General features: G+C 48.5%; 1 protein-coding gene and 1 long non-coding RNA gene across 3 annotated transcripts; both read right to left on the bottom strand.

Moving 5' to 3' along the window:
* Positions 1 to 1,317: 1,317 nt before the first annotated feature.
* LOC119147345 (cytochrome P450 2W1) lies at positions 1,318 to 11,232 on the bottom strand. Of its 2 annotated transcripts, XM_037386213.1 has the most exons (9): positions 10,860 to 11,216; positions 8,037 to 8,199; positions 6,647 to 6,796; positions 6,379 to 6,536; positions 4,891 to 5,061; positions 3,692 to 3,833; positions 3,179 to 3,363; positions 2,437 to 2,578; positions 1,318 to 1,938 (listed from the first exon to the last, which is right to left on the bottom strand). In XM_037386213.1, the coding sequence occupies exons 1-9, from the start codon at positions 11,040 to 11,042 to the stop codon at positions 1,751 to 1,753; spliced, it is 1,482 nt and encodes a 493-aa protein (XP_037242110.1). In that variant the 5' UTR covers positions 11,043 to 11,216; the 3' UTR covers positions 1,318 to 1,750. The 2 variants fall into 2 exon arrangements, with proteins under 2 accessions (XP_037242110.1, XP_037242111.1); XM_037386214.1 differs by lacking the exons at positions 1,318 to 1,938; positions 2,437 to 2,578; positions 3,179 to 3,363; positions 3,692 to 3,833 and adding an exon at positions 3,963 to 4,673 and having other exon boundaries at positions 10,860 to 11,232.
* A 3,948-nt stretch (positions 11,233 to 15,180) lies between these two features.
* LOC119147233 lies at positions 15,181 to 15,937 on the bottom strand. Its single transcript, XR_005103977.1, has 2 exons — positions 15,834 to 15,937; positions 15,181 to 15,526 (listed from the first exon to the last, which is right to left on the bottom strand). It is a non-coding gene; the product is annotated as an uncharacterized LOC119147233 (long non-coding RNA).
* Between the last annotated feature and the right edge of the window lie 3,550 nt (positions 15,938 to 19,487).

The following is a 19,487-nucleotide window of genomic DNA, read 5'->3' as shown; positions in this document are numbered from 1 at the left end:
TCCATGGGAAACAGGTTTCTTTGATTCCTCTGGAAAGTGCCGTGCACCCTCCTTGCGCCTGTGCTAGCAGGTGGATGGAAGCGGTTGCTCCCCAGCACGCTGAATTAGCTGAATCTATCTCTGCAAGAGAAAGTGCCTGCCTCCCATGTATTGTGCAGCCAGACGATGGCAGAACATTGATTATGACTCAGCTATACATTTATCTAGCAGAAAACATTGGCTCGCAGGGGCAGAAATACCGTTTCCACATTCCTCAGTGGCCCCGAGGGTCTTCACTCCAGCTGCAAAACATGTTTGTGCCTTGCAACACACTGCCCTGACCCAAGGCAAACATCTTGGGGCGGGACAGGTGGCTTGATTTTTCAAGTAAGATCCGAACAAATCCAACTCGCACCATGTCTGTGGCTCGTGCCACGCACGGCTACGGCTGCCTGGGCAGCGTGTCCCGTAGCCCACCCTGCCAGCCCCGGCGCTGCACGCTGCTCTCAGGGGGGGCAATGGGCAGGTGCAAGGATGGCAGCGGTGGGGTAGATCGGTCAAATCAGGGCTGCCTCCTTATCTGCAGCCCCACTGCCCGCCGCCCTCAGCAAGAAGGTTGTGCAGAACATCATTTCTGTTTTCTTTTTGCCACGAGATGGCACCCCGATCCCTGGGAGTCCCAGGCAGCCCCCCCGCAGCCCTCGGGGGGCACCGCGCCTTCAGCCCCCCAGCTCTGCAGGGTGGGCAGAGAGAAACCCCGAGGCTTCCCGCACCCCCAGCCCAGCAGCGCTCACCTGCCAGCCGGGCTGGCAGCCAAGACGATTTTTCCAGACTGATGGTAAATAGACAAGTGGTACGCGGGGAACAGGAGAAGCCTTCTCCTCAGCCTTTTCAGCAGAAGGGAATGCCAGGAAGCAGGAGGGTCCTGACAAACCTCACAGACAGCTGGGAGAAGTGAGGAGACAGGAGATGGGCAGGTTTTGTGTCGCTTTGCCTGCACCTGCCCAGCTTCTGTGCTGCTTAATGAAAGAGCATTTTAGAAGCATCTTTGCATGCTTGCTTGTTCACACGCGGTGCTCTGAAAAGTTGTCCTTGTGTACCTGAGCTACCTTTGTAAAAATGTAGGGGGGCGAGTCTTCACTTGTCTGGGAAGAGCTGTTAAGCCCCACATCAGAGCAGGCATAGCAGAACTTGTACCCAGAAAGGGCCAAAGACTCCCACGGAACCATGCTGAGGTCCCTCAGAGCAAGGGGAACCTGAAAAGTCTTGGGGTTTAGTATCTGAGATTCAAAATCATAAGTCTGGAAAGCGTTGGAAGAGCATCCATCACACAGAAAGTGTAGACATCTGGGAATAATTTATCCTGTGTGCAACAGAGAATGGGAAAAGAGCAAGGGATGGATGACGTTTTTGTACCTACTGTTACTCTCTAAGTGAAGAAATTACCCATCCTTGGGAAACGCTGTCAGAAGCCCAGAACAAGGACAACTTTCTTACATTGTGTGTTTGTTGCGTGCAGCAGTGACTGTCCTGTCATTTCCAGTCATGTGCCTGGCTGGAATTTTCTAGGTCACCTTACCCACCAGTCCTCCTCTGCTTCTTACAAAAATTTGTTCAACAGGTATTTTAAGCACATAGCCAGTACTTGCAAGGCTTTGAGTAAGCAGACACTACTTGTAGCTGCTGCACAGGGATCTGATTTCTCCTTAGTACATCTGCTAGGCTCATACAAAACTATCACATGTACTTTTTTCATCTCGGAGCCTTGGCCTTAGCAGCGTAGCACAGCGCAGGTGCACTGTGGATGGGGCCTCATGGTGAATCCAGCCTCTGCAGTCGTGTCCACCTCAGATTCTTTAACCCCAGGTGGAGGCTTAAAAGTAAACTTCTGGATCAAGCCTGTGAAGAAGATGAAGAGTTCCATCGTGGCAAGACTTTCTCCAATGCAGTTTCGCCGCCCTGCAATGCCAAAAGCACAGTTTTTGGGGGCGTGATGGGGTACATGGTGCCTCAGCCTGACACCTCTTCCCTACGGCTTGGTAGCAATAGTGTGGGGGACAGTACAGGCCTCAGAAATGCAAAACAGCATGGCATGACACTCAGCAGCCATCACTGATGATCTCCTACAGGCATATGAACAGGGCTGTTTCACTCTGAGCCTGCAAGGAATTGATCAGGGACACCCTAAAACTTCCCAAGGCAGATGGAAGGCTGAACTCTTGCTTGAGGTGTTGAATTTTTTGTAGGTCCCAGTAGTGTCTTTAAACACCAGGGTCTGGTGTGCCTCCCAGTATGGGCTGAGGGGCTGTTTGCAAGTCAGCACAACCCAGGGCGGGTATTCCTAAACCATCCCACCACGGGTGCCTGTGCCTGACGCTGGGACCCTGCCACCGGGATGATATCTCCCAAGGACACTGGGAACTCGGTGCCCCGTGCAGGACCGAACGCTGTCATTACCTGCGGAGAAGGGCAGGAATGCTTTCTTCTTTATGAAGTTCCCATCCGCATCAAGGAAATGGTTGGGGTTGAATTCATCCGGCGTCTCCCATTGTGTTGTATCCAGCAGCACGGAGGTGAGCAGAGGAATCACTGTTGTTCCCTGCAGCACAACCACGCTCTGCTTTAGCATGTGTGGATGTAGCAAGCTTCTGCCTTCCCTGTTCAGCCATGTAACTGTTCCTCCCTTTGGGCTGTGTCTGGAAGCAAACTTCTACCTCTGAAGAACTGAATTCTGCGCGGGTACGTGACCGTATGACCCCTAGTTAGCGTGGGTCCTGGAATTACTGACTAATCTCTGACTGAACAACAATTGCTGTTGGCTGTTCCTGAGTTACGAAGCAGAAGATGTGGCTTCCTCGGTGCCCAGCTGCTCTCTGCTTGCCTCAAGCAAGGCAGTGAGACAATGCCATGGTGCTCTGGAGGCAGCATTGCTCTGCAGGGCATGGATGGCAACAGAGAGCGAAGAGAATAAGGAACAGACTCCAGATCATGAAGACTGAGAGACGGGCAAGGGAAGTTGTGTGTGTAACCCTTGAGTCACACTGCCATCAGTCTGGACTCGGAGGAGACAGGGGATGAGGGAACTGGCTCTGCCCCACCAAAGGCCCTGTGCTTCCAGGTCCCCTACTCCCCGTGACGTTTTGCCCCGAGGGTCACTGGTGTGCTGCATCCCCCTCTTTGCCTGGAGAGCAGCAGGTACCTTGGGGATGAAGTAGCCTTTAAAGTGGGTGTCAGCCGAGGTGCACCGTGGAACGTGTGGCAGGAGGCTGACAAACCTCTGCACCTCGTGGATCACCGCGTTGGTAAATGGCATGTTTTTCCGGTCCTCGAAGGTAGGCAAGCACTCAGGGCCAAGAACTCGCTCAATCTCTGCGTGCACCTTTTCTGCAGGGCAAGAGAAAGGCACAGAGTTTCCCCCAGCGGTAAAGCACCTGCAAACCCCAGCTCAGGCTGACTGGTGGTTGGACTGCCCCAGGGCAGGAGGTCTGCAGCCCCTGGGAGCAGGTAGAGAACAACCCCTCGGACCCTCTGGTCCTGAACGGCAGCATACAACACTTGGATGGAGGTGGACAGGTTCCAGATGCTCAGACTGCGGGTGCTCTGGCACACGTGAGAGGCTACAAAACTTTTCCAGGTGTGCATCACCTCCGAAGTCGCTGTGGAGTACTTCAGTACGCGATGTAAGAAAAGCAAAACCATAAAGGCATCTTACCCTGAATCTCGGGGTACTTCAGCAGCAGCAGGATGGCCCATTGCAACGTTGTGGATGTTGTCTCAGTGCCAGCCATGAGCAGGTCGAGCGCAGAGGCTAATACATTCGCATCATGAAAAACTGTATTGCTTTTCTTTTGCTCCTTTAGGGAAATACAAAGAAAAAAACCACTGCTATTAGCATGGAAAGAGAACTAGGGTGGGAAACCTAGACTTCAGTGACATTACAGTGGGATGCATGGGAATTGCAAGTGCCACAATACCCCGCCTTGACATTTCAGTACAGAAATGCTTCAGTTTTCAGCAGAAATATTTTCACACTTGAGATTTTGCTCCCCAAAAATGAATTAATTGGACAAACTGATTTATTTTCCAACATCGTATGACATTTATCTGCTCTGGGCAGATAGTGGTTATCTGGTCAACTCAGGACTTCTATCCCCTGCCTGTGGATCCTGAGAAGGTGGGAAAATGATGAGAGGTGCAGGACAATGCCTTCCCAAGTCAGGGAGCTGGAATTTGTCTGCATATTCCAGGCCCTCCTAGGAGCCACAGGGAAGCCACAAAGGCCCAGGGTACCACTGGCCCATCAGCCCTGCTGCCCCTGCTTCATGCTGCTGGTGGGGAACGCTGTCGTTCCTGCATGCAGCAGCTGAGGCACTCGCACAAGGCACCAAGCCCAAGTACCCATCCTGCCCCCGACCCCTCTCAAGTACACGGGTGCAAACACTTGGAGAAAAAGGGCAAATACAGACTGGTCCTTCCCTGCTGCACTCCCACACTATCATTCCTGTTGGTAAATCCACTACGTGGGAGCTGGCGATGCGTTTGCTCAAACGCAGTGGGAACCCCTGCATCTCTGCAGCTGGGCATCTGCTGCCCTCTCCCAGTCCGTAGGGAGGGATGCGTCTGCCTGGAGCGTGTTGGGAAAATGCCATTAGCCCTCTCCCTCTCTCCAGCAAGGAAGGGACTGCAGCTGACACCTGAGGACAAGTTTTAGACATGCATGTGATACGGTCTAGTTCATTATTTCATGTTTTTCCTTCAGTAGGCAGTATTTAATATATTAAAATAGGAGAATGTTTACCCCAAATTTAAATATTTTCATATAGACTGTGGTAGAGCATGTTCATTAGTCAAGCGACACAGAGCATTTCCGTGTAAGATGTGACACTAGGGATCATCATACTGTTAAAATACCTCTTGTTTGAATACCAATGCATCAATGTAGCTCATCAGGTTGTTTTCATTCATATTTTCTTTGCTTTCCTTGATGCACTTCTTTAAGATCACACACACCTCTTCTACTTTTTTCAGAATCATTTTGTGAGGTTTGAGGAGAAATCCAAGGAATGGGTAGAAATTAAATAACTAAAAATAACAAAACCAAAAAAAAATCAGAGATAAAAAAATTAAATTCACCCTTTACCTTGTAAAACTCATGTCACAATGGAGAAATCATTTCTGTGAGGAACCAAATGACATGTGATCAGTGTCTCTCTTTTTTGGTAACTAAAAAATTTTAGTGTATAAAAATGCCTCCCCTTGCTAAAAATTCTCTACAGAAATGAATGGAGCCTATCAGACTTGTCTAGACAGAGCCTATAAACATGAATTTAAAAAAATACAATTAAGAGAAAGGGATAGTAAACTCGTGAAACAATGAAATTAAATTTTTAAAGAGGTAATAAAGCAAAAAGATAAAGCATTACACATTATGCAAACTCCAAATGTTTAGCAAGTCAAAATACTTAGGTTTTAAAGTTGTTATATCATCATTTTTAACTTTCACATGAATTATAAATCAATTACACTTAGTTCTCAGCATCGTTAAATTTCACAGCACAATAAACAGTTACATTTTATGTGCAGGGGGGTTACTTACACCATTTCTCAATGTTATAAATAAACTGGCTGCAGAATAAGATTCACAAATCTCTTGTTCTTGCTAACTGGTTATAATTTTTGCTGTCTTCTGCAAAAACTAAACCTGGCATAGAGATTAAAAGAAAAGGGATATCGTACTACTGCAAATTGCAACTACTGTAATAGTTCTCACTCAGGTAATAAATTCATCAGCATTATTTTTAACAGTTTTTTGGATGACTGTTCCAATATTACCTTCAGTAACTAATGCTCTATTCCTTGTGACGGAGGATTAAGTTCAACAAGAGCTCTTGGCTCATATGAGAGCCTCTTAGTTGGAAAACTCTTCTTATGCAGTTTGCTAAATAAAGTGACTAAAAACAACAACGTGGAGGGCAGTGTCTATACCACTGCCGTGGATTTCCACTGACGCTCCTGGATGCTGCCCACCCCAAGTCCCACTCTGCTGGAAGCCTCAGTATTACATTTTATGGCCGTAGAAGAATCAAGCACATCCCTTCTGCTAGCATGGTCACATCAGCACTCTGCCCAAGTGCCACCACGTGGTGTTGGACCTCCTTCATAGGAGGATTTCTTGAAGGAGGAAAAACCCAAACCAAAGAATCTCATCCCTGCCCATGGCAGCAGTGTTGGATTAAGTGATCATTAAAGGTCCCTTCCAATCCCAACCACTCTATAATTCTATGAATCTTACATTTCAGTAACGTAAAGGATCTCCAAAGCCATCCAGCAATGGTAAATCAGGTTGACCTACCAACTCTGATGACATAGTGGAGCATCTCAGCACAGACGGTAACTTACATGCAAGAACGGAGAGCCAAGAAGGTGCATAACTTCATCTATGAGCCTTAACAGAGTGAGAAATGTTGGGTCTTCATAATCAAACCTTCTTCCAAAGAGAATAGCAAAGGTGATATTGGTGGGAGCCATATTCAAAAATCGTAATGGGAGAGGTCCACCTAGAAATTAACAAAATTGTAACTCTATTGGTCATTTCTGGAGCAACCCAGAGGCCTTCAAAGTGGCTCTGTAAAGCAGTATGAAACATCTGATGCCATCTCCAGCTCACCTTTGAAGGATTTGATCAACTCGATGAGAAAGTGAAGCTCCTCAAGCATCCTTTCTTCTCCAAGACGCTTCCCCATGCCGAGATCCCGCATGGTTGCTACGGTGAACCGCCGTGTTGTCTTCCAGAGCTCTTGAGAAGAGAAGAACACACCTACAGAGGGATTGCATGCCCTGTTTGCCGAGGTGGTATGGGATTTTCTCAGAAACAACAAAGGAACAGCTGGGGAGTGCAGGTATTTTGCAACCTGGAGGAACCTGCCTGGGAGATGACTGGGGGGGCTCTGTGGGGGCTGGTTTGGGAAAGCACCACCCCAGGTAGGTTCAGGAGGGCAGGAGGCAATATTTTAAAGAGTCAGGGGCTGTCCACACCCAAGCTGTGGGTTTGGCTTGTTTATAGCTTTGTCTCTTTGCAGCCACAGACAGTAGAAAGCTCTATGCATGTTCTGTGTCTCGGGCTGACTTGTTTTTTCCTTAGAAAAACGACCCAGCTGTCTCAGAGAGCAAGGCTGGGTGCAGATGACACCGCTCCATCCCTGCCACAAACAGGACAAACGATTTCATCAAACAACTTGCATTTTAGAGATGAACTGTATCCTGGGCAGGGGCACAAGGAGGGGTGGCAGGGAGACATCTTTGCTTACAGGTGGGGAACACTACAAACACTGAAGGTGTCTGGGGAGAATTCAGAAGTCCTTCCTTCTCAGGAGGGCTTCCAGGGCTGAACATAGTCTACATCTTCATACGGTGGTTGGGAAAGTACCGTAGCATACCCTTCCTCATACTGGGCCTCACTCTTCCAAACAAGATGAACCCCCCGCACCACATGCTGTATGCATTATATACATATTAGGTCATGAGATCTTTTCCTTTCAGCCCTGGATTATTCCCTTCAATGTTTTTCAATGTCTAGTCTTGGGCAATGTATCACTTTTTAACATGCGATTCAGAAACATGCCAAAAATCTGTTTACAGATGTAATTGTTTGAGGTACAAACAGCCTGTGCTATTGCACTCTTGCCAGTTCTTGCAGTCTTTGTCATGAGTCATGCGTGATCCATGCTTTGTCTGAACTCCCAGTAACTGCAGAAAAGAGATTGCATAAGGACCTCAGCCTTCACATTGTGAAAAATAATTTCCTTCCCTCTGCGCTGCAAAAAAACCCACCCTTGCAATGTGACCCAAGTGCCACTAAAAGCAAAAAACTGATAAGGAAAATAAGACCTCCAGAAGTATTTTTCTTAAGAAAACAAACAACTGTCCCCAAGCCCCACAAAACGTGGCCCTCAACAATCAAGACACAGCTCAAGACTCTTAAATACTGTTGCAATGGAAACAACACATTTGAGAAACAGCAGAGCAAGCACGTCTTTATCTTTTCAGCCTGCCTGTACCGTTCCCATGCTGGATGTGATGGAATATAGGTATGGCTGGTCTGTCCGCAAACACGTCTGCTGTGTTCAGCAGGGCGTCCTTTACTGCCTCATAGCCAGTCAGCACCACCACCTTCTGCAACCCCAAATGGACGGTGAACACGGGGCCGTATTTCTCTGAAATCTAGAAGGAGAGAAAAATCAGCGTGGAGGTCATCGGTGGGAGTGGTATGTCCTGCTGGGGTGGATGAAGAGTTGCCTTCCCTCTTCCTTCTGCGGCCAGGAGGGCTGCAGGGATGCTAGAGAGAAAGCCCCGAGACACTTAAGTGAAAGAGGAATCAAAGCAAACAAACACTGGTCTGTTTAACCCAACAGCTTCCATAAACCCACTGTTTTTCTGAGCTGGCTGGGCTCGGTTTGGCACACCGGGTTAAAAGGGGCAGAGCATCACAAGACATTTTGGGCAGCATAAAAGCATCACCAAGATCTGCCAGGCAGCTGTGGAGGAACTGCTGCCCAGGCAGGCTGTAAGGCTTCGTCCACCACGAGAGGATGAAAGAGGAGAGGTGTCCTTATTTCGTAGAATCGGAATCATAGGATGGTTTCTATTGGAAGGGACCTTAAAGACCACCTAGTTCCACCCCCCTGCCACGGGCAGGGACACCTTTCACCAGCCCAGGTTGTCCCCAGCCCCGTCCAGCCTGTCCTTGAGCCCTGCCAGGGATGGGGCACCCACAGCCGCTCTGGGCAGCCTGGGCCAGTGCCTCACCACCCTCACAGTAAAGAATTTCCTCCTGATATCTAACCTAAATCTTCCCTCTTTCAGCTTAAAGCTGTCACCCCTTGTCCTATCGCTACGTGTCCTTGTAAAAAGTCCCTCTCCAGCTTTCTTGTAGGTCCCTTTAGGTACGGGAAAGCTGTTATAACAAGTTAAATAAAAGTTAAGCAAAACTTCTGTTTCAATTAATGCAAAGAGGTATATAATACAATTCACCATGGATGGATATATCAAGGCATAAGAAACCATCGCTCTTTCAGCGTGCCTTAGAAAATTACCACAATACCACACTCCACTTCTTATTTCTGCTGCACAGTAGTTTTCAAGCCAAGGCACAGCAGGACTTTATACTGAGGTCTGAGAAACGGGGCAGCAGGAGCTCTCTGGAGGCTCACAAACATGGTCCTGCCAGGCCTTACAAGGAATTATACTTGACTGAGAGCAACCGAGTTGAAACTGCATAAAGCATATTGTGAGCTCAAGCCTGGTGTCCTGTAAAAGGAGACCAGTTCTGGCAATGTAAACCAGAAGAGGCTCCAAAGCTTAGCAACCCCTCCTGCTGCACCAAAGCAACCAGGTAGCCCAGGCAGAGTCTAATCAGTGCTTCAGCAACATAGCCATACTTGCTGAATTTATGCAAAAAAATAGTTCACAGACACCGATTTCAATAATTTGTTCAAAATAATGTTTTGGATGCTGCATCATCTACTGTGCAGTTTTCACAGGGAAATCCTTTAGGGATTCTCCTTTCAGGGAGGATTTTCTGCTCCAGGTCATTTGTTTGCTAATACCTTAAAAGTCTTCTGGCAAGTCAGCTTTCAGGTCACTACTGCAGTTCCACCAGCCCAATACATCTCACCCCACTGTAGCTGCAGCCTGGGGGACCCTCTCAGGGCAGAGCAGACTGCAAAGGGCAGAGGACGGCGAGAGGGTCCCCTGGGCTGCCACCACAGCCCCCTGTCCCAGCCGGTTTCGGCAGCAGACCGCTTTGGCTGTTGGCTTCTTGATGCTGTAGTCCAGCGTGGGAAAGAAGGCATCGCTGTGGCCAGCGTGCCCAGCACCTCCCGAGCCTGTGCTTCACTAAGATGCCATCACCTTGCTCACCTCCTTTCCAGCCTCTGCTTTGCTTATTCTGCCCAGCACATCCATGCACCACCCCAAAACCCCTCTGCCCTACCCTCCTCTGCAGAAGGACTTCTGGTCTTGCCAGAAACAGGAACCACATTCCCAGCTGCTTCCCACCTCCCAAGCTCTGGATGTTGAGCCCACTGCGAGCTGGCTGGTGTAAAGGTGAAGGTGCACCTCCACAGGCATCTCCATCATGGAGGCCCCTCACATGGCACAGCGATGGGAATGAGACGGGGAAAGCCAGCTCCTCTTCCCTACACGAAGCTCAGGCTGCTGGCAACCTGATGTCAGGAGGCTTGGTGTAAGGTGCAGGATATTCACACCCCAGGTCCTGACACAGGGAAAGCCTGCTGAGCTACGTTTTGGCTCTGAGACACTAGATACATTGGAATTTTCCCCTTTTTTCTGGAACACAGATGTGAGGCAACTGTGACTTCTACAGAGAACCTTGTCCTGCTTAAGTCCAAGTCATTCACTGTTCCAAATGATTTCTCTTACATCTCTTCTTTGGACTGTGCTATATTAATTCCCATTCTCATGAAAAACTGGCAACACAAATAAGGAATATGAGCTATTTTGGCAACCATAATTAAGCATCCATCTTTCAAGTTGGCTACGTGAACACTCAAATATTTTAAAGTATTTCACAACAGAAAGAAGATGCCAAAATTTAAGTCCATCATCTGATCTGATGCAGATACTCATAGTTTTCAATGTGTAAGTAAGTTCTCACGTAAGCACTGCTCGTATTTAACATCACCCTCTGCAGAGCTGGGATTTAACAGTTTCCTTGGTTATTCTGAATCCTTTAAAACATCACAGTTTTTTTTAAAATGCATTTGCCACCAAAAATCATCTCAGAACTGTCACCGGAGGAGAATTTTCAATAGATACATGCTGCCATTCAACACCCTAGAAACAAGGACACTTCTTCTTACCTTCATTAATGACTTGTCTTGCCTTCTGATGTCCAGCAAATGCAGGTTGCCAATGACTGGAAGAGGAAACGGACCAGGAGGCAAATTTAAAGCTGATTGCTTAAAAACTTTTAAAACATAGAGTGCGGCTGCTAAAAGCAACACACACACCCCACAGATGAAGAGGGCTGTGAAGGCCACCATGTTTTGGTGGAGCTTGCCTTTCTGGAAAGCCACCGAGAAACCTTCATTAGAATGCTTGTGTTATCGCGTTATATTTATTCAGAGTAAATGATGTCAGGGGTTTTGTTGCACTTTGCACAATCTTCCCCTCCACCCCCAGCTCTCCACAAAAACTGGAACGTATGCCTGCAAAAGGCAAAGTCCAGGCACAACTCATGGAGGTGCAGGCTTGCAGGTCCCTGCTGAGTGCAGTGGCACAGGTTTGCCCCATTGCCAAAGCCCAGCTCGGATTCTTCTGCCTGCAACAATTTCCCAGCACCTGGGAGTCCCATATCTGCTTTATTACTAGGCATCGGTCATGAAATTTCTCTTAAGATTCCTCTTCATCCCTCTCATCTTCATCTAACTCATCTCTGAACAGACAGCTCTTTACTTTCTGCCTTCTAGCCCTTCACCCTACAAATGCTGGTCACAAAATAATCCTTCAGGGTATTGCTCACCCACAGTACACTGAAGGAGAAGCAGGTCCTGCAGGCGAAGAGACTTGCTCCAGGCCATGCGTAACGCTGGGTGAAGAGCTGGTGGAGAGCATCTGCCCTCCTCTCCCACCTTCCCTGCCCTCCCAGCGAAGCATTTTCTCCCAGTGAATGGGAACAGAACTGGGCCACATTCACATGCCAAAAAATCAGGAGCCATTTGTTGCCTTTGCAGGTCTGAAGCTCTGTTGCTTCTCTCTGCACTTGTCTTATTCATTGACACTTTGAAGCTGGGCTGTCCTAAAGAGCTGTCCGCACACCGTATGGAAAGCTACCCCCCTTTACCTCGGGGGAGCCCTATAGCCTGGCTTGAATGGCTCACCAGCCCGGTGCACAACACCTAACAAGGCATTTTTAGTTCTTACTCTTCCTTACTGTGGGCTGCGTTATAGAAAGCTTAATAAAATGCAGAATTTATGACCTCCTCTTGGTTGTTTGGTTTTTTTTTCCCCATCAGAGGCCAGTGAAAAACTAAACCACAAATGCAAACTCCAAAATCTTAGTGCAGTGCCATGCCTCCCTCTTCCATGAGCGGGTCTTGTAGTGAGGGGCATTGCTTCCTGCTCCCCATCCAGTGTTAACTGGTACCATTTTCACTCTATACACTACGAAATGGATATAAAAATCATGTCTTGGAGAGCTAGATTATTGAATCCATACAAATGTGGAAGGTCTGTAAAAGATCCGCTGTTCCCACTGGTTCCTGACAGTGCGACCTGTCAGAGACATTAGTGGAAACACACATCATTTCTGTAAAATTACCCTGACCTCACAAATGATGCAATGGTCCTGTAGGTAGGAAAAGAACATTTGACATCTTTTTTTGAGCTCTTTTAGATCACAAGGATTTTGTACTGCTCCGTACTGTGCTGTGAGATGGTATCAGCCTAGAGGATGCTTTGGGACTGTTCCAAGGTGCAGCAAGGTTCACGCTTACTCTGGACACAACACCCCTCCAAGCCTGGGCTCTCCCACCCGCCTCGGGCAGGCCACGGGCTGACTGAGGGGACGTGATCTCAGCTCATACCCAGTCCTCTCCCAAACCCTGCGCTGTCCAGGAACCATCCACCCATTCCAAACCCACTGATGTTACAAACAACAGCATCTGTGGTAAGAGCAGGAGACTGGGAGTCTGGACATGTGCGTTTGCGTCCTGGCTTGGACAATGACTTGTCTGTGTGGCTGTGAGGAGCGCAGGGCTGGGCTGTGTGCCAGGACTGCGCTCTGAATGCGGCCGCTGTGCCCCCAGCCCAGGGGCTGACAGCTCCTGCCCATCCCCTGCAGTCGTGGCATGGGGGTCTCTGGGGATCCCTCCGGAAAGGAGGTGAGCAGGACACGGTGTAGGAATGGCATCTTCTCATACCATCCGAATTGCCAAAAGCAAGAGGCAGAGAGATGTCACTCTGACACTAGAAATGTCTTTCTGATTCCCAAGGAGCAGGAGTCAAGGAAGCAACCAGCTCACCTCCGCCAGCCCTCTGCCCTCAGCCTGCCCAGTGTGAGGACACGTTACTCATTACCTGCTGGGTGAAGCAACCCGTGAAATAGGCAAAGATAACAGCATCTTAGGTGGCCTACGAAAACATTTTCACCTAAGAGTTTTAAGTTAAAAATTAAAATGAAAATTAATCTTTATCTAGGAGTAAATGATCTCTGTGAAAAAAAACCAAACACAAACAAAACAAAACCTGCAAAGTCAGGGCAGGGCTGTGTCACAAGTCACAGGAGAAACTACAGAAAGGGAAGCACAGAAGGAAAAGCCCTTACACAGAGTGCCCCGGGACCAAACCACCCATGGGGCTGTAGTTGGCAAAGAAAGTAATTCCTTGTATAATTATTTGGAGGTCAAGCCCTTCAAAATCAGCCACCCGTGGACAGAGATGACTAGGGAGAAGAAACCAAGGTCTCCTTCCCTGCCTCTGCACTTGGGGACAGCAACGGGCAGGCAGGGTTAAAATTCAGACTGTGATAATCATAATTTCTGGATGTATCCAACAGGAACTTTGCCCAGCTAGGGGCCCCAGGACAAGCACGCCGCTCGAGCCCTGCTCCTGCAGGAATCGGGAGACAGAGCCTTCAAACCCTTGCACTGTGGTATTCGGGAGGATCTTTATCAGGTCGATGAATCAGTCCCTCAGAGCGTCACCTGGCAGTTTTTAAAAGCATCATGTTATTCACCAGCATGTAGAGCAGTCGTGCCCGGAGCGGGTCGGGATGTGCTCTCCAGCCTGGCAGCGATGTCCCAGTCACACACAGCATCGTCCTGTCAGTGGGCAGCACTAATGAATTAACATACCTCCTGGGCATTTGGTGCTAAGAGAATTTAATTTCTACTTGAGAGAAAAAGGCCTCTGTCCCAAACCAGGCTACCCATTTCTTTGATTCTAGAGTATTCCTCAAGGTGAGCGCGATGGAATAGCCTCCCCTCCCTCACGCTTGGCAGCTCCGTTCTGAAGCTGCTTTTCCTGGTGAGCCCCGAACCGAGGCGTTTGGCCTCCCTGGGGCCAGCCTGGCAGAAACTGCTCTCAGACCTTTTACTCTTTTTCTGAGGCTTCAGAGTTTGCTCTTCATCACCACACTGGGCTCCTCCTTCCCCGGCACCAGCACATTTTAAAGCAGGATTTGCCGTGCTTTTAAAATTCTCCTTCCCTGGCATTCTCATCCCACCTGCTCGGCCTCTGATCCTTGAAGCTTCAGTCCTAGGTTTTAGCTGGTGCTTAATTACGCACAAACACATTTAAGATAAATACTTCTTTGCTCCTCTCTTATTGCACGAAGATTTCAGCTTCTCCCCTTTTCCTTTCTCTCTGAAAAAAAAGCCTTTCCTGCCCTGCCCTGCCCTGATGGTACCCACGGGCAGCCCAGCCAGCACAGCAAGCTCTGCACATCCGAGCCTCTGCCCGGGTGGCAAAGCCACGTTGCCGTGCCCAGCGCTGTGGGAACAGCCACCTCTGCTGCCGACAGCGCCCTGGGACACATCCTCACACGACCGCTGCCTTCCTGGCATCCTCAGAGCCCAAGAGCAGCAGCTCTTCCTAAGCAAACACGAAGTCACGGCAGGCGAAGCCTCCCACCTCCACAGTCCCACGCTGCCACACGGCACACGAAAGCCAGCCTTGCCCCAGTGCTGGGTCTGTCAGGCTGCAGCCCTAATACACCATTCCTCCCCCCACAAGTGGGCTTTTCCTCCCCCTCCCCGTCTCCACGCAGCCCCCACCAAGCAAGCAGCAGCGTGGCGGGGGGCCGTGCCCCGGGAGGCCGGTGGGATCAGCGGGAAGCTGCAGGACCCCGTGGAGGGCAGAGCAGCCAGCAGCCCTCCGGCGTGGGTGGCCCCGGCAGCGCTTTCTCTGCTCCACGCCTGCAGCTTGCAGGCCGCCACAGGAAAAAACTAAGCCCTTCTCCATTTATTTTTCTTGCAAGCTGTGTTTTAAATGTTACCCGGAACGGCCCTTTGAAGCAGCACGAGCTGCCTCAGACCTTCCTCTTCAGCTAATTAACACGTGCTGACAGCTGTGACAGCCTGGCACAGGGAAGCCAGGGCAGCCCCTAGCAAGCTCTGGCCCAAACTCCACCACCCACATTCCACCTTGCACAGCCAAAACGGTGCTGACCCTGAAACCAGCCAGCATCTTAAAATCTTTAATCCATGAGCAAGCTTTGTCTTCCAGGTTGGAGCTGCTATTGTGAACTTGTGTCTCATAACAGAGCTCAGGGGCATCAGCTCTCACCGGGTTTGGAGAGGTTTGGGGGTTTCTCTTTAGAGCTGCAGGGCAGGCATCTGTCAGAGGAAGGTTAATGTGCTTAGATGGTGTTAAGTAGGATACAAGCTTCTACAGTCCTGTGTAGATTGTCTCTTAAAAATCCCCATCGTATTTCTCGGTTCCTGGGGTCCATCACTCATTTCAGGGATGCTAGCCCTTCTCCAGCAGCAGCACTTTACCCTTCACTTGAATGTGAAGTGCACTCCAGCTAAAAAAAAGCCATTATAGAAGGTTTATAGAAGGAAAATCCAGATAGAAAAGGGAAATGATTGGTTCAAAGGCCACATGAGACAGTGATAGAAACATGAGCAGAATCGCAGTCGTCACTAACAGGCGTACCAAAAAGGGCAACACAGTAAACGTGCCCCCAGCAGATAATAAAGCAACTCAATCTATCACAGTTCAGATATTTTATCACCCATGGAGCACTTGAAACATGACTTGCAGTTGCAAAACCCAGCCTATGGTTTTAAACCTGTAGTCTCAGCAGTGGCAATGCTGAGAAACAAGCCCACCTCCATTCGTGAGCCGTATTAAATGAAGCCAGACCTCTCCTGGAAGCATTTTAGGGATTTGCAGATTGTGGGGTTCGGAAATGTTAACGCATCACTGCACTGCATCGCCAGCCAAAGGGACACAGCGCTCCTCTTGAGGTTACAGATTAATATTTAATCCAGTCAGTAATTTTAAGTTACAGTGTAGTGGTATTATCCGGCCAGGTTAACAGCAGGGACAGTCACCAACCTGCAGTAGGTGAATGAAGCGCTTGCTCATTTTAAAGGCTTCCAGCGCTAGCCAGCTTCATTTCCCTGCTGCTACTGATTCTGCAGGAACAAGGCAAAAAAAACCCTCGGGGTTTGCCCCATAAACCGTTAGCCAGTAAAAGTCTAATTAAGTCAGAGATACATGGTCTCAAACCAGTAAAAAATACAGCATCAGTGGCTGCACTGTTATTAACCTCATCAAACGCGGATGCATTGCAGCAGCTGTGGGCTGTGCATTGAAAATTGCATCACGTTCAGTCTTCCCCAATAAAACTTTTGCTCTCCCAAACCAGCAAAAAAGGAAAAAGGCAAGTTTTGCTAATGAAAACTGCTTTTTTCTTAATAGCGTACCAACTATGAGCATGAAGAAGACACAAAAGATCTTTTCTGAACAGGCTTTTCCCACCCATTACAACAGTCTTAAAGCTCCACAGCCTCAGCGAAACAGGAGGTGATGGGAAGCGAAGCCAGAAGTACTCAGAATACCTCATGGACTGCAGTTTTGTAACTATGATAACACAGGCCTAGTTGCTGGAATAAAACCTTCTAAGTCACCGTGAAATATTTGCAAGTATTCTCCCTTTTATAAAGAAGTGTCCACTGTAATCTCAAAAATACAAAAGCACGAAGGAATTCCTAGGTCTTTATATCTCAGCTGTTGACTGACACTACAACCCAAGTGGAGCACAGCCGTGCAGGTCAGCCAGGCTACTGCCCTGTCCCTGCGAGCCATGATCCCATCACCACCACGTCCCCACGTGCCGGGCAGGTGAGCCACCTGCAGGAAGCACCACTTGGTCCCAGAACTTTCCATCAGGGAGCTTCCTCACTCCAGTGAACAGGGGGTGTCCTCAGCTTGCCACCATGGTTTAAATTTCATCTGATCTCTTTTACTTTGAGTTTCTGCTGAAAGGGAAGGGACCCAGCAGGAGCTGAGCTCTGGGATGAGATGTCTTAGGGAAGATGCATCAACTTCACCAAGGCCAAATCTTGTCCCTCTTGCCATTACCAACAGCAGGAATTTGGGGCACGCTGCCTACATGGGCTCCAGCAACACTCACTTTCTCTCAAGTGTCCCAATGATGGTGCATCCATGGTCCCTCTGTGTGGTGTTCCCAGTTTGGCTGGACACCGTGGTACCCTGTGTGCTGCCGACACCGGCTCCACGGGGGATTCCTGAACAAGCGCAGCTACATCTCCTACCCTGCTCGAACTAAGACCCGAGCAAGAGTGAGACTGGCAGAATTTAGCCCTAATTTGCAGTGTTATGGCCCTGTAAGGAGCACAGAGAAGTGTCTTTAAAAGGTGACTGCTTTCTAATTGCTTCTTAAAAAAGCCTTTAACGTTGACTCTCTTTGGCATGACTCAGGGCTGCATTTCTAAATCCAGATTTTCCCCATTAAGTTTACTCTGGCTGTTTGGTTGGGTTGTATCCACATGCTATTTTTGTTGGGGTTTTTTTTGTTTGTTTTGGGGTTTTGTTTTTTTTTTTTTTAATCATCAAGCCTGTTTACAGCATAGAGGAACAACATGGGAACAAAAATAAAGCTGGGACAAACCCAAAGGAACGAGACCAGTAATGGTATTGCCAGCATCTCTGGCTTGAAGAGCAAGAGGCCCTGCAGCTGTGCAGTACCTCAGGGAGACCCAATTCCCTACTCCCTTCAGGGTATATATTTCAAACCTCAGTTGTGTTTGATTTACCCATCATCTGCAAACTTAATACCAACCAGTTAAAATACCTGCATGTCCTTCAGCTGCCAGCTTCAATCTGTGGTACATTATAGGAGAGAATATTTTCTAGAATCCAAAGGCTGGGGGATTGACTGGCACACCAGTATCACTTTTGGCTTCCTTAAAACCAGTAACCAAAGTATTCTGAACAGTAGCCTACAGCTACTGAATACTTTTCTGTCTCAAAATAGACACAAGTCACCTCCCACCTTCTGCCATGAGCTTTTTGGTCACTGAGGTTTTGGTGGTTGAGTCCAGTTTCCTTTGCTATATTCTATGAGCACAGCCCATCTGGCTGCTGAGCCTTTGATCCAAGCGCTACCAGCTCTTTCTGTGAAGAACAGAGTCAAAAGGACACAAAGTGTTAGCGGGGAAGGTTTGAAAAAGGAAATATTTCCTATATTTGCATTTACATTTTTAATATAGTCCTGTTGTCTAGAGGCCAGATTTGGGGAATGGAAACCAGGAGCCTGGTTTCTATTTTCAGCACAGCCACTGATTGCTCTGTGTTGCTGGCAAATCTTTTAATCTCTTTCCCTCTGTTTTTCCCTTCTGTAATAAAGGGATGATCAGACCTCCCCAGCTATGCCTTGTGTGGCAGCATCCTCTGATGAAACGCAGCAAGGACAAAGTATTAATAATCATTCCATATAGAAAAGCCAAGAGGTCACAGATATTTAAGTACACTTTAGCTATTCAGTGCTCCTTTATGCATGCACCATGCCTTGATGTTAATAGAAGTTATTTATTAATATGGAATGGGAAAGTAGGCCCTTCAAGGCACAAAAATAACCATATCCAGAGCACCACTGAATAAATATAATATAAAGATGAAATCACTCCAAATACTGAACAAACGGAAAGGCAAGAAGATATTAAAGAGGAAAAAGTCACCCAGCCCTCCTCCCAGCTGGCATCTAACCACTCTCAGAACAAAAACATGGATGAAAAGGAGTGGCAGGTACCAAGAGGGGATGCTACAAGTGGTCCCAAGGTTGCCAGTCCTCCACTTCTTTACACCTCCAGCATCTTCCTGAGGAGAAGTCAAGGAGGTGGGTGAAGGACTGAGCTCCCTCATTGCGATATAGCAAAGCGCATGCTCAATCTCACGTGGAATCAGCCCTGTAGATTGTTCCATCAGTCCACGCCTGCATCCTCCAGGTCTGCCACGTTGCCACTTGTCCTTTCCTCCCACAAAACTACGCTGGGGCTCCTTCCACACAGCCATCCTGCACCAACAGGTACCAAACCCCCTTTTCTGGGCTGCTTTGCAAAGCTACCGCCTTTCAGATCCCTGCAAACCCATCGCAGCTGGGCTACAACTACCTGGGATCTGCCAGACCTTCTCAGCCCCCTGCCTGCTTAACGCTAGCTGCGGCACCTCTGGCCAGATGTTATCTTCTCACAGCCACTGTCCCCATCACTTGTGTGAACACTCCCTTGTATGAATGATCTCTGACACTACTGTCAGGACCACGGGATGAGCAAAGCCCTGCCACTCCTACCGTCTAAGCCACTCTTGCTCATTTTACTTACATGAGCAGCTGCACTGGCAGATTTTGGGGAGGATTTGGGGGATCTTGGTGATGAGCAATCTGCAGCGGACATCTCTCCACTGGCCCACTGCAGCCACAGGAGGACGTTATCCTTAAAACCTTGAGCATCTTTCTG

Source organism: Falco rusticolus, chromosome 4 (assembly GCF_015220075.1).
Source record: "Falco rusticolus isolate bFalRus1 chromosome 4, bFalRus1.pri, whole genome shotgun sequence".
Taxonomy (NCBI): Eukaryota; Metazoa; Chordata; class Aves; order Falconiformes; family Falconidae; genus Falco; species Falco rusticolus.
Note: the sequence above shows the minus strand (reverse complement) of the source record. Positions and strands in the feature narration are given on the sequence as shown.

What these genes read in the sequence shown, in the direction of transcription:
- LOC119147345 (XM_037386213.1), bottom strand. Translation starts at nt 11,042, where the DNA reads ATGGTGGCCTTCACAGCCCTCTTCATCTGTGGGGTGTGTGTGTTGCTT. An exon ending in GTTGATCAAATCCTTCAAAG is followed by an intron (nt 6,537 to 6,646) that starts GTGAGCTGGAGA and finishes GTTAATTTCTAG; the next exon opens with GTGGACCTCTCCCATTACGA. An exon ending in TTGGCTCTCCGTTCTTGCAT is followed by an intron (nt 5,062 to 6,378) that starts GTAAGTTACCGT and finishes TGTTATTTTTAG; the next exon opens with TTATTTAATTTCTACCCATT.